Below are 26,118 nucleotides of genomic sequence, written 5' to 3'. Positions count from 1 at the left end.
CATCTTGCTGGGGTAAGGAGAAGAGGAGGTGAAACAAGTATTTCTGATAGCAGACGACAGGCCTCTGAGAACTGTAGCTGCTTGTCCGAGCCTCCGGACAGACTCGGAGCTGTGTAACCAGCTAATTCCCTTGTTCGTGCTAAAGGCAGCGCCTTGATTCTTGCCAGGCTTCTGCGAATGACCTAGCTAAATCACAAAAGGAGCTGCTGTCTGTGGCGGGGCCGGTGCTGACGCGGGAGCATCTGTCAGTGCCACCGTGCACGTATGGTGCGTGTATGATTCGGGCAGTGAGTTGCTGCTCAGCCGTTCGCTCCACTCTTCTGGAGTGGGACAGCCTTGAATTCACGGCATACCTGGCAAATTTGGGGCGTTGGCACAGCGCAAGTAATCATTAAAGGCTTTGGCACCTGGAAGAGATCGTATTTGCCTTAGAGGCGAAGATTTCCAACCTAAATGATTCTATGATTCTGTGCATGTCCTCAGCTACATCTAACTCTACACATACGGGCACTCTGTATATAAGTACATTTAATGTACATGTGTATCTATTATGCACACGTGCACCCTGTGTACAGTCATAGTCTGCGTGTATAGAATGAACTGTAGACTCACAGAATGGTTTGGGTTGGAAGGGACCTTTTAAAGACCGTCTAGTCCATCTTACCTGCTACGGGCAGGGACACCTTCCACTAGACCAGGTTGCTCAAAGCCCCATCCAAGCTGACCTTGAACACTTACAGGCATGGGGCATCCACAACTTCTCTGGGCAACCTCCGTGCCTCCCCACCCTCATGGTCAAGAATGTCTTCCTTATATCCAATCTAAATCTACACTCTTTTCAGTTTAAGACCCAATGGAAGGGCTAAAATGTCAGGTTGAAGACCTTTGGCTGACCCTTGGTGCAGATGCTTTTAAGTCTTGCTGGTAGATTTCTGCACTGCAAGTGGAGTGGTTTCAAGGAGGAGAGCGTTCGTCTGGAGACCTGAAGGTGTTAGCTCTGAAGTGCTCTCCATTGCTCCAGCCACTTTCATGGTATGGTTATAACTTGCTTTTCTAAAAGGCTTACAGTACTTGCATCCCCTGTAGAAGAAGGTAACAGCGAGCAGAATTGTTACTGCCAGGTGTATTTTTCTGATAATTTTTATTTTTAGTCTACTTTAGTGAGGAAACAACATACATATGAAGTTGTTTGCCTCTCTTGCCTGTTCTCTCCATTCCTCTTGGAATAATTTTTTGCACCTAGCAGTCAATATTGATCAAATTTCTCGGGAAGGCTCTTTAAAGCTACTCTTAATTTCACTAAATTTGTAGGAAAAAAAAAAAAAGCCCTGGGCAGAGAGGAGAGACCATTTTCTTTCCCCTCTGCTAAGGAAAGGAGAATTGTAACCTTTATCAGAAGAGAGCGTTAGGGCAGTGGGACTTGGGGATTCCCCAGCTGCAGGAGTTTGCAGGAGAGGATGGGAAAACCCTACCGCAAAACTTTATATAAGGTGCTTAGAAAGCAGGCTGCTTTTCTTGCTTGTGAGTGGGTTTGATTTCAAAGGGATGAAGACAGAATTTTAAAATTGTCATTTTTGAGCATCCCTCTTTTGCATGTTCTTTGCAAGAAGAGATAAACAGCCTGATGTCATTTTATCGGTAGCTGATGACCTTGTATTATGTCTGTGAGGTGGAGATAGCAGCTCTGAATTACCATCTCACTCACTAATTTGATTATGTAGTGTGGGGGAGAGGGAAGGACTTTACTTTTTAAGGAGGGGGAAAAACAGGCATTTCTGGTCAGTCGGATGTTGAGACATTTTCAGCTTGGGGCAATTGTCGGTCATGCCCTTGCTGAGTAAATGTAATGTTAATAGAAACCATACATATCTGACAAAAGTATGTCCCTTTGGCCTGGTTCCAGAGATTGTTTAATGCTTCTCTAAGATGGCACCTCGGTCCGGTGGTCCTACACTGGAACGCGTTGCTATTTTATTAGTGATACCAGCTGTTGACATTCGAAAATTATTCTATTCCAGCTCACCTCCTACTGTCTTTATCAGTGAGAGGGCTCAGTTGATTAATTCCGTACATGTTAGTTATGAGGAGCTGCTTTGCTGGCTGTCACTGATGTTGCGCATAAGTGCCCAGAAATGTGACTTGGGTGAGACAAGGGATCCTGGGTCCGGTTCAGAATGTGGAAGGACAGCAAGTGCAAAAATGTAGGCTTTCTTGGGGGGAAATCAGGAAGAGGCACTGCCCTAAGCTGAACCTCCTGTGTGAGAAAACCATTCCCATTCATTCAGAGCACTGCACGTTCCTTTCCTTGAAGGTAATGACATATTGCTGTAATGCCACTGTTAGGAGTGCTGGTATGTGTGACATAAACAGATTACTTAATAACCAATTTTGCAAGAGGGGAAAAGTAAAGCTCCACCTTATCCTTTGAGATAAGGTATTCTTGGCTCTTTAAGCGTAACTTCCCGTGGGCTTGCGGCCGCCCTGACTTCATGGTGGGGCGGAGGATCCTTGATTTCAACTCTGTTGCTGGAACACCGGAGGAGTGCTCCGGCTGCGTGTATTAGGAGACGGGGACCAGCACTCGTGTCAGGGGTTTCATCCCACATTTCAAATGCTTTGCAAAGTAAAGGTCTCAGGAGTATTGCTTAGATACCACTATTGTAGGAGTGAACTCAAGAAAAGATGCTGCTACAGTGGGAACTTTTTCAATTATCCTGTTATCGTTATGGGATTTACTATATAGAGAGCCTAAACCAGGGATTTTATAACAACTTTCCGTAACTACTTTTTCCATTTCAGCTGATTGCTCCCCACACTTTACTCCTCCTTGCTTTCTATTCTCGACCCTGTTGTGTCATTGCACTTTGCTAGTAGAAAGCCTTGTGATGCCATAAGCCTAAGATTATTACTTGATGGTTGGATCAATGAAGAGAGAGGTTGAAAGGGCAAAGATAACTGTGAAAATCTTTACCTTTATTAACAGCAGGTAGAAGGTGGGAGGAATGAGTTGTATTTACCCATTTACTTTGTTTTCTTTTTCTTCTCTCATCCCCACCTTCAGCTTTTTGATCAGTGACTGTAGGCAGACCTCCATTTGCAGAAATAACCAGAAGACCTGTTTCATATCAGTTAGAGTTTTTAATGGCTTCTGAAATAAATATGATTAAAAAAATTAATCAGATAAAATCTCAGCACAGAATGTACTTCATTAATATTCTGTGGTACCTTTAATTTATACGCAGAGATAGAGCAGGCTGTATTTTGCTTTGGTAAAACTGAGTCAGACTTTGCTCGTGCAAAAAAAGCAAAACAATGAGGACTCCGGCACTGCCTTTTTGCTCTCTTTGTGTACAGCAGCTGGCACAGCTTAGGAATGGCAGGCACAGATTGGGACCTAAACGCTGCCCCGCGCAGCTAGTGAAAACAAGACGGGTGGTTTGGATCTTCTCAACTTTGAAGTATCTGGATGAAAGATTGCAGATGAGCTTCCCTCCAGCTTTAATTCTCCACGATGCTTTGCAGGGTACTGAAATGTGCTGTTAACTGGCTTGTCATAAATAAAAAGAAGCAGTGCTATGACTTCCCTGCAGACTTTTTGGTAATATGGTAAATCCCTATGGAAGAGTTGGGAGCAGTTTTTCTGTGTGTGTGTGTGTGTGTGTGTTAATTAAGTCAGTAGTACAAATGCTGTGAGGTCTGTGAAATATGAATCCCTCACGAAGTGGTTTGTTCAGAAATTTTTGTCATTAAGATAATACTACTTTTCAGTCATTTGTTAGCTCGATGCTAGTAAATCTATGAGTGTGCTTACTATTGGCAATTTCCAGCAGGCGTCTGTGTTCCCCGTTGTTGCATGGGATATGGTTCTGGTCACTGCCGACGTCTTTCATCTGTTGTCAGGAATCAGCATGAGCTTTAAAGTTGCTGGGGTTGTGTGAGAAGGTGCTGATGCCCGCCTACTCCGGGCTCTGTGAGAAAAACTGCAATCCGAGTTCAGATGGTGATAAACTGACTTTACGTAAGGTAGTGATAAGTTGGCTGTGCACGCAGGAGAAATCGAGAAGATGTTGTAAGAACAGCTGAGTCAATATATGATGTGGTTTGCCCGTTGCGAAGGAAAGGTTGTATTTTCTTTTAAACAATGATAAGTTTTGCACCAACACATGCTATCAGCGTAAGGTACGTGGCAGTGAAGGAAGGTGTTTCCATACCATTTTGACAGTGACTGGCTTTTTTCCACCTCTGATGGGTTTAGAAACAATCATCAGCTCTCTGACCTGGCGGTGAAACTAATTTTGCTGAGGGCCATGCTAATTAGAAAGATGGCCCTCACTTGGCACCTTACAGCCTTTGATGGGAGCAACTTCTCTGAGTGAATGTTTTCAGTTACTGGAGCCATCCTGAAGCTGCTGGTCCTTACCAAAAGAGAGCAGGTGCTTGGACAGTGCGCAGTAGTCCAGTCCAGGGGCATGGGCTTCTCTTGTCTCCGTGTGCTCATGATAACGACTCCACAAAGGTCACTTTTTAAGCCCTCTCTTCTTTCGTCCTTCAGTTTCTGTAGGTGCTGCTCAGCATCAGCATGCGTGTAGGCTGGTGTATAGCTGTGCGCCTGCTGGTTGCGTGATGGTTTGGTCCTCTCCTGGGTCATTTCAGTTAGGATTCAAGTCCAGGCTTGTTTGACTGTCTTCTCCCACCCACTGAACAGACCTTCCTCTGCCCAACAGCTCTTTTCTAAGGTACAATAATACTGGATATGACATTTCGGATATTGAAGAACCGATACAGTCTTTGTTCAATCTTCAAATGTGTGCCCCAGGTGTGCTGATTACTCTTCCTGATTTTTTCTGGGATATTTAAAATTAAAAGGTAACGCAGAATATATTGGGGAGGCCCAGTCGCAGCTGTAAAATGTATAATGCCAGTGTTTGCTCTGTTTGGCTGTATTTAGCAAACTGTCGTGGGTTTTGCCTGTTCACTGAATTGACAGGTCTTCAAGAGGTGTACCCCATGCCATAAATCAAGGCATAGAGAAGTAGCGAAGGTAAACAACAGAACCCACTTGGCAAACAGGGAAAGATATTGAGGCAGAAAGTGAAAGATACCTGACCCCGTGTTGGCGTTGGGTTCCTTCAAGCTTGGCCACGTCAAACAGTCACAGCCTTTGTGTAGCTAGGGAACTCAGGAGCATCCTTCCCTCTCTGCACGCCCAGAACTAGTGGAGCTGGGCTTAATCTGGAAACTGATGCTAGCGTTGTTTCTATAGCTTCCTAGGGTCGTTTCTGTAGTCTGCTAGGATAAGTGCAGTCCATACACTAGTTCGGTCATCGTCTCAGCCTTCGTGAAGGTCTGTTCCTTCCTTTTCTTTGCGCGATGTTCCTGTTTGCTTGCACAATGCCGGGAGAACTTTCTTAGCAGTAAAAAGAGGCTGAGAAGGGGCATAAGAAAGCTCAGGCGCTTCCTCGAAGGAAGCATTGTGCTGCTGGAGAGGTGTCGGGAGGACTTTGTGTGAACGGGGCTCCCGCCGGCAAGCACCATGTTATTTGCATTCCTTTGCAATGCCTTGCTGGCAGCAGCTCAGCCTTCTAGTAACCCCGGCTCCAGCCGCAGTCTGCCTTTCATAAAACACACCGCAGCCTCTATATGTTTAATTATAACTGCAGCCTTGGAATCAAGGTTCGCTTGCAGCGGGGCTGTTTTTCCATCTCGTGATGTGGTACTGCAGAGCGGGGCAGTTTTGAGGACTTGGTATGAGCTGCCTGGCACTTTGCAAACCCAAGGAAACAGGATGGTGGTTTGGGTAGATCTCTGCCTGGCAGGTTGCAGTTGTATATCTTGTTTTTGTTGCTAACCTGTGCCCAGCCTTTGCTGGTTGTTCTTCAGGCTTTCGACAATGTGCTACTCCATGCAGTCATTGACGGTGATTAGGAGTTCAGGCTCTAAAAAGACCACGGTGTTTACTTCAGAGTTTGGAGCGCAGATTTCAGCGACATGCCTTGCTGTTGCTTGTGCACAAGTGGTAAAGCAGCAGCCAATCTCTGGTACCCAGAAAGTGGTTTGAGGTTCTTTCTCTGGAACGGGGGCAGCGCTTGGATGCCTTAAGTTGTTATACCACAGCTCTTACTTCTGTTGGAGGGTGGTCTAGAACCTACCTGCATCTGTGAACTTAATAGTGCCAAGTACAGCTTGGTATTCATTTAGTCAGCCTTGGTAATTAATGAGATGGAAATACAGAAAATGAGGCCAAGATTTTCAGCCAAGGTGGACTATTTTGGGTGGTCATTTGGGGCATTTTGGAAGCGGACACAATTTTAAAGGAACCGTGGCCACTGCTTGAGGCAGATGCCAGAAAATCCAGAGGTAGCATGCTTCAGAGCAGCTTGGCCTAAAATTTAAATCAAACAGTCCAGCACGGGTCCCCTCCTCTGCCCTTTTCCTCAGAGCCGTGGGGTTTTAAGTCCTCCTTTTCTTTCCCTGGAATCCAAGCAGTACTGGCCAGATTAGATCAGATCACAGCAGGACAGGTTTGGTGGCTGCTGTAACCTCTCACAGCTCCAAAGAAGAGAGAAAGAAAAGCAGCTTATGGGGTTGTGGGTAAGAGTTTCGCAATGGCTTATATAAAGCTCAGTGAGAATACCCCAAACACGTTTGTTATTGTGTCTAAACAATGTCCACCTGTTAATTCATTGCCAACTTCCGTATGTTTTCCTACCTCAGAGCAGTATCTGATAGCTGTCATCAACATGTGTCTTCTGGGCTTCATATTCTGATCCTTTCCCAGCAATTCCTAGTGTGGTTTTTGGTGACTGACGTGGTCTGCTCCTTCTAAACAAACAGGGCTTGTAGGATCTTCAAGAAATCACATGAAGACCTCATTTCATTTTTTCATTTTTTTCATTTTCTTTTCCTGTTTAGATATTCTTGACTTCACTTTATGCGAGCTCTGTCTTTTAGAGGCGTCCCGTTCTTCAGGGCACAGTGCTAACTCACCTTTTAAACATGATTCACGGGAGCAGCCTCTGAATCTTGTTAGGAATCTGGCAGTTCAAGTCTGGGTCATCGATGGGTAGCAAATGAGCATACGTTTGAAATTGAGAAGTGCAAGCTTTAGACAGATGGCTAGGAAGACTTTCCTTCTGCCTAACTATAGCGTTGTTACGTGGGAACTTTTTAAAGACTGCAGAGGTCACTTTATGTAAAGGTAAAACTGACCTTTTGTAGATATTGAAGTTCTAGAAGCCTGATGTTGTAAAAGAAGGAAAAAAAATATTCTCTGATTTACATGCTGTCTTCGCCTACACAGCTCAGTTCCCTGCCCCTTGTAGTGATTTTAGTGAAGGACTGCACATTAAGATGTGAAGAGCAGTGATACAAATATGTAAAACGATCTTTGGACAAGTTCCCTGCTCAGTTAAGTAACTGCATCTTCATTGCTGATGCTGGGTCCTCTGTTGAATACTTTCATCTTCGCCATGAATTTGGGGCTCTTTTCTCAGAGCTGGCAGAAGTGAGGAGAGCCCTGTTGTTTCTAATCTATTGTCCCTTCCTATTTCCTCTGTCAGCTGCATAGTAGTTTGGGTTTTGTCTTTCGTGGAGCCCCTGTCTTCTTTTTTGCCCTTTACTGCATCTCTCTCATTGCAGGCTGTTCTCCTCATGGCTTTTATGAGGTTGTGAACCTCCTACTCAACCTTATGGTTGTCCTTTTACAAGTATTTGGTCCCATCACCTGATGGATTCACAATGACCCTTTTCTTTGGCCAACTGCCACATACCACGGAAGAATTAGTTTATCGCATACTACTATTGTTTTAAACGCCCTTATGCCTGCGGGCCTTGCTGATCGCAGTTTTTTTCAGCCACCTGGTTACAGACTTGTGCTGCTTTACTCCAGTCTTTTCCATACAGCCATGATTTCTTCTGCTTCTCCCAGGCAGTCTCTTACCCGGCATCCTTTGTCCGACTCCAGGCATCCACCTGCTGCTACTGCTGGTCCTGTGGCAGTCTGCGCTCAGTCCCTCAAAAGACCTTGGGTTCCCTTCAGGGGAACGTCTCGCAGAGATGTAATTTTGTGCCCAGGCGTCACCACTGTAAGACATACGTGCATGTTTCTGTGCTAATAAAATCGTTCCTGTGACGCAAAGAGCCGAGCCTGGTCCAGTTGTGCGGGCTGACCTCTCTTGGGGGGGAAATGCATCTTTCCTGTGGTTCTGCTGCTCGACAGGGCTATTTTGCTATGGGGAACAGGAGGGATTTGGATCTGATTTATCTCCAGCTGGTATGTTAGCTTGCTTAGATTTCACTCAGATTTCAACAAAGTGCTCAGTGGCTCCTGCTGCTGTTTACCTGATCAGTAAGTTTTTACTCTTCTGGAAAATCAGTCACTTGAATATCAGGATGTTCTGAAAACTCTGTGGGGATGGAGGGGTGAGCCCGTCTAGAGGATTGGTTGTGGTTTTGTTTTGTTTTCTTTTGAGTTTCAGTGTCTGTGTTCACATGCATTAATGGGAATAGTACTTAGCTCTCACACAGTGCTAGGGGAAATCACGGTGTTCCTTGTTTGTCACGCATGAACCAGCAGTGTTCACTGCCAGGACTTGTGAAGTTCCGTGTCTGTTCTCCTACCCAGAATTTACACCTTCCTTATGTATCGTTGGAAACGTTCCCATTTGCCTGTTGTTTTTGTGGCCTGCGTTTTCATCTGGGGAGAAATTAATGCTCCTTCAGATCACTCATGGGAAATTTTCACGTGAAATACGATGACCACGTAGGAGGGAACGGGAGAGTTGTTCCTCCGGTGCAAACAGCTCTCCGAAGCGGGGTGTCGTGCAGGCTGTGTCCCCCATCCCACAGCAGCCTGGCTGTGCAGGGACACAGCCATACGCTGGAAGGTGGAATTGGTCGGGACGGAGGGTCTGCGCCTGCTCCTCTGCTAGCACCAGTCCCGGGAGGTGTTTGCCACCTGTAACCCCTTTAAAATCAGGTAGAGTTAAGGGCGCTGGGCACGTGACAGCGTGGCCTTTTGTTCTTATTTCTTGAGCTGATTTGAAACTAAGCAGGGCTTAGTTTGGGACTTGCTTAGTGCTACTTTTAGTATCTCGCCTTTAAAATGGATCATCCCTGTGATTTATTTGTCCTTCCGGGCCGTCGGCTTTTTATGTCACGTATTTCCTTCGATTCTCCCACAGAATGAGAAGTTTGTTTGAGAAGCAGCCGCGAAAAGCCGCGCTAGCCCAGCTGTAATCCCCAGCAGCGCGTTGGCTGGTGCCGTGTCTCGCCGTGTGCTTGGCGGTACGCCGACACCTTGCCGTGCCATCTCCTGCTGATGAAGCACGTGGCGGGCTGCATCCCCTGCCCGTCTCGTGTGACTTCGGGGCTGTGGTCGGTGCAGATTCCTACACGTCAGGCATCACAACGGAGCAAGTTTTCATAACGTTAGCAGCTCATTAGTGGTAAAGAGTGAAAGCCATAGGCTCCTGGGATGCGTCAGAAGCCACATCAATATGTAAAGCTTCCCCGCCCTGGGGGTATGCTGTGCTTCAAATCCATCCAGGTATGAGACTGATAGCCAGGCTATGGAAATGGGCTCAACTTTACCTGCCTAGGTCTTCTTGTAGGTCAGCCATGCCCCAAAGTTAAATGGCAGGGGCATCCTGAGCGAAGCCCTTTGTTCAGCTGGCCGAAAATATCTGTCCCTGTCTTCTCTGAGAGCCCGGGTACACAGGGCTGCCCAGCGCAGGAGGTGCGAGTGGCCAGAGCTTGCGGAGAAGAAGTTGGCTGTGTAGACGTGTCAGTTGTAACCACATGAGCCTGTCCAAGCCTGATGGGTTTTAATGCAACTCTCTCGGTTCTTTGGAAAGGAGCCCTGAAAGTTAAAACAAGGGCCAGGTGAAAACTGCTAATACTCTGCTCGTTTTCCTTGCTTTATAAATTTTTAATGTTAGGTTTTGATCTTGTTTCCTTCTCAGGTGCCAGTCTGAGATTCTTCATGCGCTAGTCTGACCAGCTCTAAGTCTCAACAACCCTGGTCATGTGGAAGGGATTCCTTCTTAGATATTATGCACCAGGCAGACTTTATCCCTTGATCCTGTAACTTTCGGCTCCTTTCTCCAAATGACCAAGTTTTGGTTTTGCTAAGGAAAAGCTGTTGCACTGTCACCATTTCCTTAAAAGAGTTAGTGCTTAAAAATGGAGAGCATCATAAAGTAATCTCTTTCAGCTTGTCTGTTTGGCTGTGGATATCTTGAATGATAAAAGAATTTCAGTCTTACACAGTGTCAGGCTTGAAGTCTGCACTTGGTCATGCACTAAGATTGCAGAAAGCTGTAGACTCAGCTTAGTGTCCAGGTTAATGCAGAGACCTCAGGCACAAAAGATATCATCACACTTAGATAATCTAATTGTATCTGCTGATTTACTTTTTTTTCTTTTTTTTTCTTTTTTTTTCTTTTTTTCTTTTTTCTTTTTTTTTCTTTTTTTTTTTTCTTTTTTTTTCTTTTTTTTTCTTTTTCTTTTTTCTTTTTTTCTTTTTTCTCATGCTAGGGCTATGATTCCAGTTTGCATTCCCTGTAACACAGGTTTTCTGGTAGTACCCTACATCTGGATTACTACTATGGTCACTGATAATCTATTACATGTATGTGTTGAAATATACAACACAAAAGGCTTTGTGGAAAGACTTGTTGCAGGATGAAACTCCCCAGATTCACCTCAATTCAAACTTCATGAGAAACCTGAACTTTACAACCCTCCATAGGTGCATCACACATCAGGTCTATTCTGTATGATTCTTCTGGGAGGAACTGGTTTCTTACTGAGGATGTGGTAGGAAGCGATAACGCTCATTAAGGCAAATGTGGTTTCAGAACTACTTTGGGAAACAACACTTGAACTATGAATTTCTCTCTATATAGAGGTTTTTGGTCGCTTGCTGCCTGTGTTGTAGCACAGATAGATCCTCGTGTTTCGAACAATATGGATGGCTGGTGCTTCACAGGCCTGGGGACATGCAATTTTGGGGCTGAAATGATTGCACAGAGAGTGGGTAATTCCCCTGCTCCCAGCACACTTCTCCTGGAGGCAGATCCCAAGGTCTTTTCATCACGTACATTTAACCAGACCCTCGGCTGACAATGCCAAACTTGTCCTGTTTTTTTCCCAGCCGTGCTCCCCCTCGCTTGGCAGTGGACAGGGCAGCCGCTTAGTGCGTGCATTGCACATACACCCTGCCCCTTGGTCTCTAAACACAAAAAATCCCTTTCTTCCTTGGACAGAAAAGGTTCCTCACTGACAGGCAGTTCAGGTTTGATTCCAGCTCTGTGCCACAGCGACTGCAAAAACACCTAGGCAGAATTACAGGGATAGAGGTATAGGAACCTGGTGTCTTTGATGCAGGTCCTGGCTTTTCCTACCGAGAAAGCCTTGTGAAGCTTTCTGCAACCCTCAGCGGGCGATGGGGAACGAGCGCCTGAAAGGAGACCGGGATTGTATAGGTAGGAGGTGATCAGGCCATGCTAATGCACACATTTGGCTACCTAAACACATACATGGAACTAACAGGTAGCTGAAGCTTTACTGCTCAGACAACTTCAAGCCTGCAGATTTCTTACTGGTTTTATTTTTCAGTACGCTTTTTTTCGTCCTACGTTTATGTTTCTTTAACCCCCACATTTCCTTAAATGGAATAATTCAGAAAAGAAAGAGCGTGGTGTTGCACAGAGGCGGTAGTGCTTGGGGCAGGGTGCCTGGAGCTGCTTTCTTCTGCACGTGCCATCAGAGTCAGCATATGAGCTGCTGTGGTGTGCACGGCGTGAAATTCACATAGTTTCATTCCCAGGACGTCAAGACGACTGTGCTTGGCCAGGATGGCGAGAAGAGATGAACAGATATTCTTGCAGGCAGGGAGGGAATGCTGCATTTTACAGAACTTAAATCTGGTAATACATGAGTGGGTTTTCACAGGTAAAACTGACGCAGGGAGTCTACTGTGCCCAAACTCTAAATCTGGACTCTGAATCATGAGCTGCTATTCTTTAATAGCTCTTAATAAAGCAAAAGATGTGGTTTCAACCAAAATTTTTCCGGGGGAAAAATACCTCTCTGATGATGACTATTTCTTGCTCTATTAATAATCAGATGAAACGATTTTGCTCTGAATTTGGTGCACAGTAAAGTTTCTCCTCAGGCACAAGAAGCTAACTTCAAAAGTTTTACCTACAGCAGGTCTAAGTTCAAGGAAGCCACAATCCACCGCTGTCCTTCAGAATAGAAAAGGTGCCACTTTGACCTGCAGGTCTTGCTGCGCATCTTACCTATGGGATTTTGATGTTGTGAAATACATGCCTCCGGTCGACCAAAACAGCTCTAAAGTTTAATGAAGTGCCCGCAGAGGCTGATCATTTTCCTGGGGGAAAGCAGCGATGGCGATGGGAGCAGCCCCCAGAAAAGACAGTGAATGCAGCAGGGGCCACAGGAGAAAACTGGCAGTTGGCCTGTGTCGCGTGTACAAGAGAAAATTAGGGCTGAGCGGGACCTGGATTACCAGGAGGAGTTTAGCACTCGGCTCTGTGCTTCCCACCCTCCGCCAAAGCTGTAGGGTAATAGCGCGGTGTGTGTGTGTCACGTTAAATTTATCAGGCATTACCATTTGGAGTTCAATGGTTCTCATGGGAAAGGCTCCGTTACCCCAGTGAGTAGGAAATGTCTCAGAAACCCAATGCATTGAGAGTATGTGTCAATTGTTTCCTTCCAGGCGCTTTGGGAAGGGAGCCTAGAAGTTTATCTCAGCATTCGCAACAATATAAAGAGATGCCAAGCACTTCAAGTATGCAGAAAAGGAAAATGTCTTGCTTGGCCTCCCTGAACAGGCTGGGAGGCGGGATGGGGAGGGGGGAGACAAAAAGCAACATGAAGTAAGTCTCTCCCTTGCAGAATAGGGAAAAGCAGCTAAGTAATGCAGTTGTTTGCCTGCGTCTATACATCTTAGCTTCGTGTTACCAAAATCTGTGCTGTGCACACGTGGTCAAAAGATTAAAGAGATTGTCCAGTTCTGTTGGCAGCATATTAAAGTATTAAGACTACAGGCTTACTATGATGTATTTCTATTATCAAGCTGACCACAGAATTAGTGATTCAGAGGAGGACGTTGTTTTAAGACAGATACCGGAATCACCCCATCCTTATGCAATCTTGGCTCTAAGAATCCCTCAGGAAGAGCTCCCACTGCCCTCTCTGTCCTGGGGCCACCCCTACCCTACAGCTCCTGCTGGTGCTCAGATGAGGTTTCCCCTTCTCCGTCCCTCTGCAGCGTTTATGCCATCTGCCATGGTAAAGCTGATGTTTCCAGTTGCTGGAACAGCTTTCCTTTGTGGCGGCAGAGCTAAATCATACCTGCGGGTGTTGATCTGCAAGGTCTCGCTGCAAGATGCCTCTAGCTCTCACCGTTCCCTCGGTGCCGTACACCCGTCGCTCTGAGATTGTGGTGCTGGCACCCTGGGCTGGAGGCAGCAGGTACAGGTCCCTTTTCTTCTGTCCTTGTTGTCCTGCCTGACTTTGGACATTGCTTGACCCCGGATTTCTGTTTCTTTTTTTGTCCTGCTCTCTGAGACGGTGAGTTATCAGTGTCCGGTACCGTACTGGACAGTTGTACAGCTGTTGGCGCAGCAGGAGATGAGCATGTAGTGGTGAACTTTTAATATCTGAGCCTAGGTAATACTGCCTAAAAAGTAACTGTACCTTCACTTGGAGAGATTTTCACTAGCCCTTTGTCGCTGTTAGTTTATATCTTATTATCACAGACACTATATATCTTTATGTCTGTCTAACTGTTTTATTTATTTAGTATGGCCTTCCGCATAGTTACCAGCAGTACATAAACTTGAACTTGCTGTAGCACTCTAGCCGCCAGAAGGATGATGGGATCCGTTTCAGGGCCATCACGGGCGCTGTTGCACCGTCATGTCTGCGAGCGAGCGAGAAGGGAATTTCTTTATACGCCTTTGCTTCTATTACAGTTTCTGTATAACAAATAACTTTGGAGCCAGAATGTATCACACTTACTGCCAGTCTGGGGATGAACATATTTTTTGAAGTGATTGTATTGGAGAAGAATTTTTTTTTCTTTTCATTTTGTTGGTCTTTGAGAATTAAGAATGCAGGATTTAATAAGCCTTTTTCAGATGCTTTTTTATACTTAAGTAACTCAACAGGAGCATGGATTTAAAATTTCCAGTTTATCCTCTGTGTTTGCTTTTCAAAGGAGCTGCTGCTGGAGATCTTTATACCTCAGTGGTCTTGCTGGGCTATAGAGCACCTATGTAGACGGCTATGAGAGATAGTGTAGTACACATAGGGCGTGAGCTACTTTCTTAAGCTTCTGTCCCCATCCTTGTGTACATCTCATCATTCTGTTATTGGCAAAGCCCTTGGGGAGCTCAGTTAGCTATTTTAAAGTTGCTAGCAAGGAGGGCTGCGCTGGTCAAGCAGCTTTTTACAAGACCTCGGATGCTTTCAGTATGAAAATTCACATGCAAAAAAGGTGAAGGGCTCTCCAGGCTTCACAGCTGGCCTGAAGAGGGTGTGGAGTTCGAAATGGCAAATGCGGGGTTGTTTTTCATTGAAAAGTCAGTTTGTTATGGAAATCAGGTATTTTGCGCCTCAATTTTCAGTTGTTTAGTCTCAGGGATTAGATTTATCATAAGGAAGAATTAGAGACACATGTTTAGGAGTGAGGTGGACTGGTGGATGCAGACTCTGGCTCTCCTGTGGCGCTGGCATTTCCAGAGCAGCTTCCTGTGTCGTGCAAATAGGTGGTTCATCTGGAGCCTGGTAACGCTGCTGAAAAACAAACAGTAATAATAGGCGCAGCTTGCAGGTGAAAGGAAAGAGCAATGCATACTCTGTAATGAGGGAAAACTAGTGGAGATGGGTCGGTGGCCAGGGCCAGTTATCTCTAACTTTCTCAAGCGTGTGACTTTTATCAAGTGAAGCCTGACTTTTGTTACTTGCTTGACTTAATTCTTATTCCTGAGCAAAAGGGGAGTGTATGGCTGCTGCAACGGAGAGGTGGACGCAGCCCTGAGCTGAACGGAGAGGTGTTGCAGAATAACCTGCTTCTGCAGGTGATGCAGAAGCACATCTCGTCTGGCTTCAGACGCCATCGTCTTGTTGGGTGCCCACCCATTTGACAGAAGTTCCCGTGGTTTTGGGAGTGATGCCATTCAACGTTGTGGAGCACGTTTCAGGAGAGTCTGTCTGTTAAGTATCTTCTGTGGCAGATACCTGTAGGTGCTTGGAGTTGGGACTGAGGGGTATTTTGGCTGTGAAATTTTGGATCCGAAAGCCACAGCAGTCATGGCAGCAGGGATCTGAAGGCTGCCCTTCGGGGGGGTCTGCCGTCTTGCCAAATGAGTCGGGGTGGCAGCTCCAAAAGCCATAGCGTCTGCCTTCTCTTGAATGTGTCATCTGGTGTGCTCGCGTGGGCTTTTAATAGCCATGCATTCATGCAAGGTGTAAGGATGGGCTAAGAATAGATGGATGTGCGGCAACTGAGACAGTGACTCTGCAAGACGGACAGCTCTGCGAGAATTGCTCCGCTGGGAGCAGAAGTAAATGACTGTACCTACAGATAAATACATTTGTTCTTACATGCATTTGCGGCTCGTTTGTTCAGATAAATGTACATCAGTCAGTAATACGGCATGCGTGTTTATCTGAAACTCTCTGCTTGGCTACACTGAGACATGAGTGGGGAAACCAAATTTGGTCAGAAACATAGAATACAGCTATCATTTATCAAGCGTTAAATCAGAAGGAGCTGTTTTTCAAAGCTTGCAGTTAGATGTCTGAATTATCTGGGCACAGATATTTACATATTTATGTATAAAGATATTTATCCCAAGTTGGTAGAAGTGCAGAAAACCCTGAAAATAAAACATTTTTATCAAACTCATCAAAAAAACAACAATTGGCAAATGTAGTTTAAGTGCTTTAGTTTGAAAAGAAAGTCTACATGAAAGGGAAAAGGCATACTTTGTGTTTACAGTCAACATATGAAATTTGGCACTTATTCTGTTATTACTTAATTTTTATTTTGGAAAGTGTCAGGTACTTAGGAGTTTACAGTAACTTATCTTAGTAAGTCCTTCCTCATCTGCTGTGTTATAATAATACCCTAATGGTACTTTGACACTTGTTCTACAATGGACTACATAGTCAAGTGATGCAAATTCTGTTGCTTTAAGCTCTTCAATTAAGCTGGATCAGTATGCACAAGGTAGGTGTTAAGTCCAGCCAATGTATTTGGTAAAACCAATGGAAAAATTATCGTAGATGCTGTTTTTGAAGAGCACTGTATTCAGTATTGCAAAATGAGTATGATGACCTTCTGTGGTTTTTATTTTTATTTTTAAATGAGTCACAAGGATAGAATAATTATCAGAGAGTCTGCACTGGCATGCACTCTCAGAAATGATTGTACAAAAAATACTTTTCCAAATGGCAGCTGAAGAGCTCCTAGCTCACGTTTGGAGACAAGAAACACAGTACTAATTAATGTTAGGCCAGCAAAGAAAGATACTTCACTTGCCTGTTTGAATGAAATGCAGCATGAACTGTACTGGCCAGTGATGCAGTTGAAATTAATACTTGCTGTGCTTGTGTTCAATAGGTCATCACACTATTTACATTGGGGTCCACGTGCCGAAGAGCTATAGGAGAAGGAGGCGTCACAGAAGAAGACCTGGGCACAAAGAAAAGAAGGAAAAGGAGAAAATCTCTGAGAACTACTCTGACAAATCAGACATAGAAAATGCTGATGAGACAAGCAGCAGCATCCTTAAACCGCTCAGTAAGTACTGGTTTCAGTTGTCACTCACTACAGTGGTCTGTTGTCTAGTCATCTGCTCCTGATCTGATCACGGAGAAGGAAACCGGATCCAGGAAAACAGTTGTCTCATGTTGCAGGGTCAGAGTAGTCTTAATCAATAGCTGGTGAACGGTTGCTGTGACTTGGAAAAGGTACAGGCTGGAGCAGACATTTCATCCCTCTGTATCACCTGAGTTTGCTTCTGAGCTAATGCCAGCAAGGAACAGGCCAAATTTTAAAAAGCAATTTGACACTGGGTGTAAAGAGATAGCAAGGAGATGCAAAGACTGAGTAGATGCCTAGACAGATCTATTGCAGCTTCTGCCCCGGCTCTCAGGATGTGCACCCTCTCGAGAATTCAAGCACCCCATGGTTTCAGCTAGAAACGGCCTCACAGGATCAGGTTGATGGGAAGCACCAAGACCACTGCTATAGACTGAGAGAAACGTACCTACTTGGGATTTGACTTCGTTGTATCTATAACTTGTGGTGCTAGTAAGTCTTTTCCCTTCAGTAATTAACCAGTTTTAAGTTTTGCAAACAAAAAGAATAATAAAATGTAGTGTTACTGTATATTTGAGTATCTGTAGGGGTTGAATATCTGAATTTTGGTAGACAGATGAGGTCCATTTTGGATGCCCTATACCTCCATTCGTACTGAAATTGTTAACCAGAAGAGAGAGATCTTTATCTAACGTCATCACTACGCAGCTCTTTGGTAATATCATAGGAGACTGTCATAAAGTCCCATTCCTCCTGCTGTCTTCTCTGTTGGCCACAAGGTTGTTCTGAAATCTGCGGGATGGCTGCTTAAATAGAACTGGGAGAGAGATGGTGACAGCCTGCTAGATTGGGAACATGCTAACAGGGTTTGAATATAAGAGAACAGCCCAGGATGTGATATAGATCAGATTATTGAGGCTAATTCCAGATGGTTGGAGTTTCATTAAAGAACTTGTTTGTAAGTGGGGAAAATGCTTCCAGAGAGAGAGAGGGAGGAGCAAGCAGGGGTCATATGACCTGATCTTTGATTGAAAAAAATATGAATTTTTCATTCTGAAATTATGTTGCTGGATAGTTGCTGCATGTAAAGACAGTAACATAGTGTCGCATCAGTCATGGCTTTAGCCCAGGGCCTGTTACTTTTGGTGATGCAGATACTTCAGAGAGCAGCAACTGGAAAGGAACCCAAGTCACAAAGTCCACTTGCTCTTCGTAGCTCTAGTTCCCTAGTTGTTCCAAGGAAGTTTACTTAATGCTCAGAAATCAGGAGTTGGTTTTAGACTGAAAGACATAATCACCTGTCTTCAAGAACTCTAGGTATTTTAAGTGTAATTTTTATATTTCCATCTCTGTTGTTTGGACCAGATCTATAGAAATTCCTTTTTGGCCTCTGGATGTATCGATATCCTAGGGGAATTGTTTCCACAAGCTAATTGTGCCCATGGTTGACAACCTATTTGTTCCATCAGGTTTTGATTTACTGCCTTTCATTTTGTTCATCCTTGTTCCTCTTTTGTGTCATTTGAGAAAGGGTTAATGGTATTTTTTCCTCTTTTGTTTCTACAGGTTAGTATGTTCTTGCCTACTCTTTATCTGCAGATAAAAATGTGCACCCTTTTAATCTCTCTCTATCTGAGAATTTTCCCATAGTCTTTTCCACCCTGACCTCTTTGCACTACATATTTTCGGAGTGGGATCACTTAAATACCACACAATATTCCAGGTGTCCCATGCGATAGCTTTAATACTACATCATTTGTAACTTTTTCTGTATTGTTCACTGTCTCGCGTATCCAGATACTTTACCAGGTTCTTGCAGGGACTTGCTGTTTTACGCTGGTGGCCAGATCTTTTTACGAACTGGAACAGTTAATTTAGAACACTGTAAAGGATAGGAGTAGTTCAAATTACTGTCTTGAATTTCCAAACATTGAATTACCTGTTGCCTCATATCCCCAGGTTTTTTCCCCTTCTGAAACTCTTGTCCTCATAGCTGACCTGAGTTTTTTGTTGCCTACACTTCTTTTGCTTGCTAACAAGCCTTTCTTCTCTAGTTCTGCATATGTAGTAATGCCAGTCTTCCTTCAGAAATTTCTGCTGTTCCGCCTTTTACGTTCTCCATCATTTATAAATGGCTCTTTATTTCAATTTTGTTTTCTGTCTCTTAGGTGGTTGCTGATCTGAGACAGTTGTTGGATATTCAGACTGTTCCAGGTTTAGATGTCTCTTACTGGAACTTCAGTGAGGGCTTTTTGAGGGTCTGAATGGCTTATGTATGCCATGTATCCAGCTGCTGTGTTCGCTCTCAGTCATGGCAAGTGTGTCCAAGAGAAGACTAGTTCTCTTCAGGCAAAGCTTACCAGTTTAGTCTGCTATTCATTACTGACAATCATGGCAAGCAATCTCAGTTATAACCCTGGGTTTTTTCAGTCTTCTTCTGTTAATAGTAAATGAATGAAGGGTATGTGGCTCAAATTCGGTTTCAAAAGAGTAAGAATATAAGAATCAAAGAACTGTGGAATTTTGAACAGCAGTTTTAATGGAATTGGGAGGAAGCTGAAATGATATACATTACATATATTTGAGACAGCTGTCAGTAGAGAGTATGTGGCATCAGAAGCTGAAATATCTGTTAGGGCTGTGTGGTTTAGTAGAGTGGGGCAGGATGAAGGTATTTGCTACGGAGTAGCAGTGCCATTTGGCCAGTGGCTGCAGTGTGGCCAGGAAGGGGGGAGTTTTGGATTTTGCTTTTCTTCTTTGAAAGGGGTGGGGGGGGAAATAACAGAAACTGAGCAAGAAGTGAAATGCAGAGAGTGGAGACAATGATAGAGTGAGCATTGGTCTAACATGCTTCAGATCATTTTAGAGGGATAGACGATTATAAAGGGACTGCATCTGTCAGAGGTAGGCCAGCTCTGCAGCTGCTTGCTGGATCATAGAATCATAGCATGGTTTGGGTTGGAAGAGACCTTAAAGATCATCTAGTTCCAACCCTTCCTGCCATGGGCAGGAGGACCCTTCCGCTAGACCAGCTTTCTCAAAGCCCCATCCAACCTGGCCTTGAACAATTCCAGGGATGGGGCAGCCACAACCTCTCTGGGCAACCTGTGCCAGTGCCTCACCACCCTCACAGGGAAAAATTTCTTCCTTGCATCCAATCTAAATCTACCCTCTTTCAGTTTAAAGCCATTACCCCCTGTCCTATCACTACACGCCCTTGGAAAATGTCCCTCTCCGGCTTTCTTGCAGTACCTTTGGGTACTGGCAGGCTGCTCTAAGGTGTCCCCGGAGCCTTGTCTTCTCCAGGCTGAACAACCCCAACTCTCTCATCCTGTCTTCATAGGAGAGGTGCTCCAGCCCTCTCATCATCTGGACTTGCTCTGACAGGTCCATGCCCTTCTTATGTTGGGCACCCCCGAGCTGAATGCAGTATTCCAGACTTGTGGAATCTCACAAGGGCAGAGTAGACGGGGAGAATCACCTCCCTTGACCTGCTGGTCATGCTTCTTGTGATGCAGCCCAGGATATGGTTGCTTTCTGCTCTGCAAACGCACATCGCTGGGTCGTGTTGAGCTTCTTGTCAACCAACACCCCCAAGTCCTTCTCCTCAGGGCTGCTTTCATTCTACTCATTGCCCAGCCTGTACACGTGCTTGGGATTGCCCCAACCCATGTGCAGGACCTCGCACTTGATGTTGTTCAACTCCATGAGGTTTGAACAGGCCCACCTCTCAAGGCTGTCAGGGCCCCTCTGGATGGCATCCCTTCCCACCAGCATGTCAACCACACCACACAGCTTGATGTCATCAGCAAACTTGCTGAGGGTGCACTCAATCCCACTGTCAATGTCACTGACAAAGATGTTAAACAGTGACGGTCCCAATACCGACCCCTGAGGAACACCGCTCATCACTGGTCTCTACTCGGACATCGAGCCGTTGACCGCAACTCTTTTGAGTGCGACCATCCAGCCAATTCCTTATTCACCGAGTGGTCCATCCATCAAATCCATGTCTCTCCAATGTAGAGACAAGGATGTTGTGCGGGACAGTGTTGGATGCTTTGCACGAGTCCAGGTAGATGATGTCAGTTGTTCTTCCCTTATCCACCAAAGCTGTAACCCTGTCGTAGAAGGCCACCAAATTTGTCAGGCACGATTTGCCCTTAGTGAAGCCATGTTAGCTGTCACCAGTCACCTCCTTATTTTCCATGTGCCTTAGCGTAGTTGCCAGGAGGATCCACTCCATGATCTTGCTGGGCACAGAGGTGAGACTGATGGGCCTGTAGTTCCCCAGGTTTTCCTTTTTTCCCCTTTTTAAAAATGAGGTTTATGTGTGTGGGGTACACAGTGTTTCCATGTCATCAGAAGAGGAGAAAAAAAAAGAAGTGGTGGACACCAAGGAAAGAGGAAATCCTGAGTCCGCTGTGCCGTCCTACGCAGCTCAGCGCCTTTCTTGTGAAGGGACCCAAGAATAGAAGAGGGAGGGTGTTGCAGTTCCCAGGATTAAGGGCTGCTGGGACAGCTGCGTTAATGACCTTTGCATAACACCACTTTGCGTGATGGCTGGCTGTAACCAGGGACTCTGCTCACCATTAAAAAACAGGATTGGATTCATGCATGCTTCAAGTACCCGTCAGAGACCAAGGCTCGATGAATACTGGGTTGTGAATATAATGTGTAGGACACTGCCTTCAGAAAGGCTGCAGGGGAGGTGATGGATGTATGCAAGTTTAATGAGATAATAAAATGCAAGTGCTGTTTATGTAGTCATTGGTGAGATGAAGGGACTGAACTGGAGGACGTTTTAATCTTTTCCTTAGAATTAGAAGATTTTTGATTCATATATTCTGTTTTGTTAACTATGTTTTAAAGCAAGCAAAATCCAATTTTACATGAAGAAAACCCAAACATCTTGAGGAAAGGTACAGTGCATCTCAGTTTATAAAATCCAGAATTTATACAGCTCCTTCTCTTTGTTGATTTTTTGCAATTATTAAATTGGACAAGTATTAGACACTGGGAGTTCAGCTTGTATACAATTGGTAGTTCATTTCATCTTCAAATACAAGGACAAGCATATAAAGTTTGATTTGCAAAATCTTTAATAATGTAGTGGTTAAAATAGTTCCTAGGAGTTTAGGAAACTGCTTGATTGTCTCCATATAATGAGAGCTTTGTTTTTACTGAGTAGAAAGCTTAAGCCAGCTTTGATTTGATACATCACCTGTATTTCTTGATCTGTCCCTAAGGACTGTGAAGCCTAAACCTAGATACCTTACCTGAAGATGATTCTCAGCTTCTTTGGTGAAAATGGTGCAATCAGATTTTGACCAAATCTGGATTTGACTCACCGGGTCAAGCCGCTTGTCCCACAACAAATGAACCTGATGAAACATGTCTGTGGATATAGGCAAGAGAGTAAACAGGTCCAGAAATGCAAACCTTCCCTAGAAATGTTTTGTTCCAGTTCAAAACCGGTCTAGCTGCACTTCTGTATTTGGGAATTGGTGCAGTCTGGAAATGTCAATCCTTTTTTTTTAATCTGTGTCCAGTTCAGTCAAACAAGCCAAACTCTGGTAGTTTATAAACAACCTTCAGCTCTGCCATCTGGAGAGAGTTAGGGAAATTCAACATGTACAGATATGTTTTATCCTAAGTAAATTACTGCTTGGGAAAGATGCCTCCTTCAAAAATCCAGACAGGGATATTCTCTGATACGCTGAGGAGGAGGCTTGAAGGCAATGTTCCCTCTGCAGAGCCCTTTCAGTACATTCCAGGCCTGCAGGGGCTGTCTCTGGGCTCGGAGAGAAAATTGGAGTTCACACCCTTGTTCTCAGGCAGGACTGCTGACACTGGTGCTAGCAGAAATGTGGCTTCCTTTAACCGCAGACTATTACAAATCCGTGTTCCAGCTGAAGGGTATCAGCACTTTATTTCTAAAAGCACCTCCTTTAACCAGCCTGGCCCTGGTTTCCACTTAGGACCAGTAAGAAGGAAACACTTTTTAGCAGTAGTTGTTCTGCACCATCCATCCATCCGTGCTGGCATACAAGTATTTTTGAGGTTAACAAAAGAAAGTATCTGTTATTGTGTTACTAGTAAGTGGGCTTTAAAGTCCCTCTTCTTATCTGCCTAAAACACACTTTAAGAGTTGGAAAACAGTTGAACGTGCTGTCAGAGCACTGCAGAAGGGGAAGGATAGGATATTGAGAGGCGATGGGTAAAACGGGGTTTTCAGAGGGAAGGTTTAGTGAGTTTTGTAGTGCTAATGGCAGGAGTATCGACCCGCTAGTATTTTGGTCTATCATTAACTGTGGTTAATGCACTTTGTGGGGTGAAGAAAAGCCTCGGCTGGACAGAGAAGAGAGTTGATGTTGGAACGCCAGAGGAGGCTTGTCCCCTGGCACAGGTAGAGGTGTCAAGCCTGCTTCTGCCTCCTCCGGTCGGCTGATTGCTTATCTCAATATGAAGCGGATGGTATAGTTTGCTGTTCCTTGCAAGGGACAAGACGAGGGAGGAACAAGGAAGGCAGATACAAGTTTCTGCTTTGGGACGGGCTGCGATCTGAATCCGTTTCCCTCTTCCTCATTCTTCACTACAGATGTGCGGAGATTTTCCCACGAGGAAACGCATCTCTGCTTGTTCTGGGAAGGGGTTTCTTCTCATTGTCTGGTTGCCCTCCAAGTTCATATGGCTCACCTCCCTGGCTCAAACCCAATGAAACCGTGTCTCTGAGTAAGCTCTGTCGTAGCAGGCAGCATGTAGACACTGTGTTTAGGTACACGGCACTAAGAGCTGCTCTGCAGAGGTGCCTGTGCTTCTGCAGAACTTGCTTGGGTTGTTCTTGGCCTGGCCCAGCTCTGCGCCCCTTAAACAGACTGCACGTGCAGTAGGTACAGGTTAACGAAGAGGTGAATCTCTCTATTTTGAAACTCCGATAGCCCGTTTAGAACAGAAGTGCTTGGAATATGGGGTGCAGACTTGGGCTGATGTGAGCGATTACCATATCAGAAGAAACAGAAGCAGAAAAATACAGGATTCGTTGACAGAATGGAAATTCTTATCTTTGTGCACTTGATCTGTGCGTGGCCTGTGGTTTCTGGGAAGTAAGAAGCTGTCTGTGTGTATCTGTGACTCTGAATTCAGTGGCTGGGGTAAAAGTCCTTTTATAGGCAACGGTGATTCCAAGCAAATGGAGGGCAAGAAGCCCAAAATATAAAATACCTGTCCCCTTCCAAAATATCTTGGGGAGTTTCATGTGTAGTCAAGGACTAGTATTATAAGCTATGAAGTAATGACTTGCAGTACTACACCTGAGTTCAAGCCCTAAGGTGTTCTACACAAAATAATCACAAAAATGATGCTAGTAATGTAAGTAACAGAAGATGGAAAATTCTCTGTTCTTTGGAGTGATTTTAGAGCTAGCTAGCAATGGACATCCTCAAACCTTGCTTTTGGGAAGTTATCTGGAGGTAGCACTTCTTAATTTTTCTTTTTCTCAGTTTAAAAAGTCAGGGTGAGAAGGTGTGGGCATGGCACTTCTGCGCCCCGCATTCATGTGAAGCGGTGCTCGCTCCTCTGCTCTGTAACATTTTGCAGAGCTGTTAATGCAGCCTGCATTAAGGAGGATGCGAGCCTTCGCTCACAATTTATGGAAAGAAGGCAATAGGCAAACAGATTGCAGCATCTTACATTCTTGGGGTCTTTCTCCTCTGAATCACCAAGTCTTGTTGGCTGCCTGACTTCGGCCTCTTTCCACTTTCGTTTTTAACCCTGTTACGTGGAAATAGGATAAAGAAGGAATTTGCTTTGATGGGACGGTAAGCTGCCTGCTGACATTACTCTTTAGTTGTAAACATGGGATGTCTTTATCCTCATCCTAAGTATAGTACTTCACATGCATATGAGCACATATTTGTCCATGTAAATGCCCTGCCTTTAAAGACCAAGAGGGAGTCTTCAGGAGTTCCCTTTGCTGAAGGGCTGTAAGAGTAGATTTTTCCTTTAATGATATGTTATTGCTATTGGCCAAGTAAAAAGGCTTTATCCCGCAAGTTTTGGGGTGTAGAGCCTTGCTGCAATACTGTATGGTTTACTGAGTGTTTTTGTTAAAACCACTTGCGGGTCTGAAAAATTCTTGTTGCCAGAGTGAAAGATTTGTCTAAACTCAGTTTAATGCTTAAGAAAATGGAGGGGGAGGAAAGGAAATTCAGTGTTCATAGTTTACTGGAAATGGGCATTCAGGGCACTCTGCCCCATGCAGTGTTGGGCTTCAGAAATGACTCTGATACTTAGCTTTGGCAGTGGCTTCAGCAAGGTACTGGGACCCAAAAGCAACAAGCAGTAATGAGGGGCCCATGAAACTAATAAACTGCATGTTGTAATAGAATTTTCTTAGCGCTTGCATCCAGGAAGAGAGTAAGACCTGATTTTTGGCAGGAGTCAAAATGTTGATAGGTGGATAAATATAACTGCAGAATCTGAATTTTGGAAAACCCTGAAGGAGGGATAAGTGGTTGTGAGCCGAGGCCATCTTCCATGTGACACAGTTAGTTGCAGCTCTTCTGCAAATGGTCACATGTGGGCTAAGCTTACAGAAGGTTTTCTTTACCAGCTGAAGGGTGTAACTATGATCCTGTTTACAGGACACAAAACCAGAAATGGGGAAAAGAGGTTGAAAATCTGGATCTGTCTGTTGGAGTAGTTTCTAGAGGACCCGTATAGCAAGAGAGAGGGAAGGGTTGATATGTCATCCCATCAAAGGTTTGTAAAGGTTTGCAGTTTGCTCAGAGAAATTCCCCTTCCACCCACCAGCAGTAGTTCTTGAAGGTTTTAGTGAAAGAAACCTCTCCTGAGCCCTCAGATGTGGGTTAAGAGGAGTGTTTTGCTGAAGGAGAAAACGTTTGCAGCAGAGTCATTTCATTAAGGTACTGTTTGAGGCTTGTGCTGTCATTCTGGATGGAGTGCATCTCTCCCACTGAAGGTGAGGTTTGTTCTGGGTGGATCAGATTTGCTATATAGGCAACCGCTGTGTCCCTCTAATGATCACCAAGCATCCTCCCTCACTATGGGTTAATATGCACCTTTTAACAATTCTAATTTAAAACGCAGCCTTCTCTCAAAAGTGAGTTCTGTGTATTCTGGGGCTAGGAAAGCTGGAGCTCTAGAGAATCCTGCTTGTTTGAAGGTTGCTGTCAATTTTGGGTATGTGTGCTAGGAGTTTGCTGCTGAATACCTGCATTGAAGAAGTGCTCAGG

The 26,118-nt window shown here is 44.8% G+C and overlaps 1 protein-coding gene across 12 annotated transcripts in view; it reads left to right on the top strand.

The window, feature by feature from the left end:
- Positions 1-26,118, top strand: part of SLC4A4 (solute carrier family 4 member 4) — a 233,190-nt gene that overhangs the window by 74,784 nt on the left and 132,288 nt on the right. For all 12 annotated transcript variants that reach the window (XM_049814985.1, XM_049814981.1, XM_049814983.1 and 9 more), the window contains one exon: positions 16,661-16,840. In XM_049814985.1, coding sequence (XP_049670942.1) covers positions 16,661-16,840 — 180 coding nt within the window. The remainder of the gene's footprint in view (positions 1-16,660; positions 16,841-26,118) is intronic.

This window comes from Accipiter gentilis, chromosome 12, assembly GCF_929443795.1.
Source record: "Accipiter gentilis chromosome 12, bAccGen1.1, whole genome shotgun sequence".
Classification (NCBI taxonomy): domain Eukaryota; kingdom Metazoa; phylum Chordata; class Aves; order Accipitriformes; family Accipitridae; genus Astur; species Astur gentilis.
The sequence above is the reverse complement of the archived record's forward strand: the minus strand, read 5'-3'. Positions and strand labels throughout refer to the sequence as shown.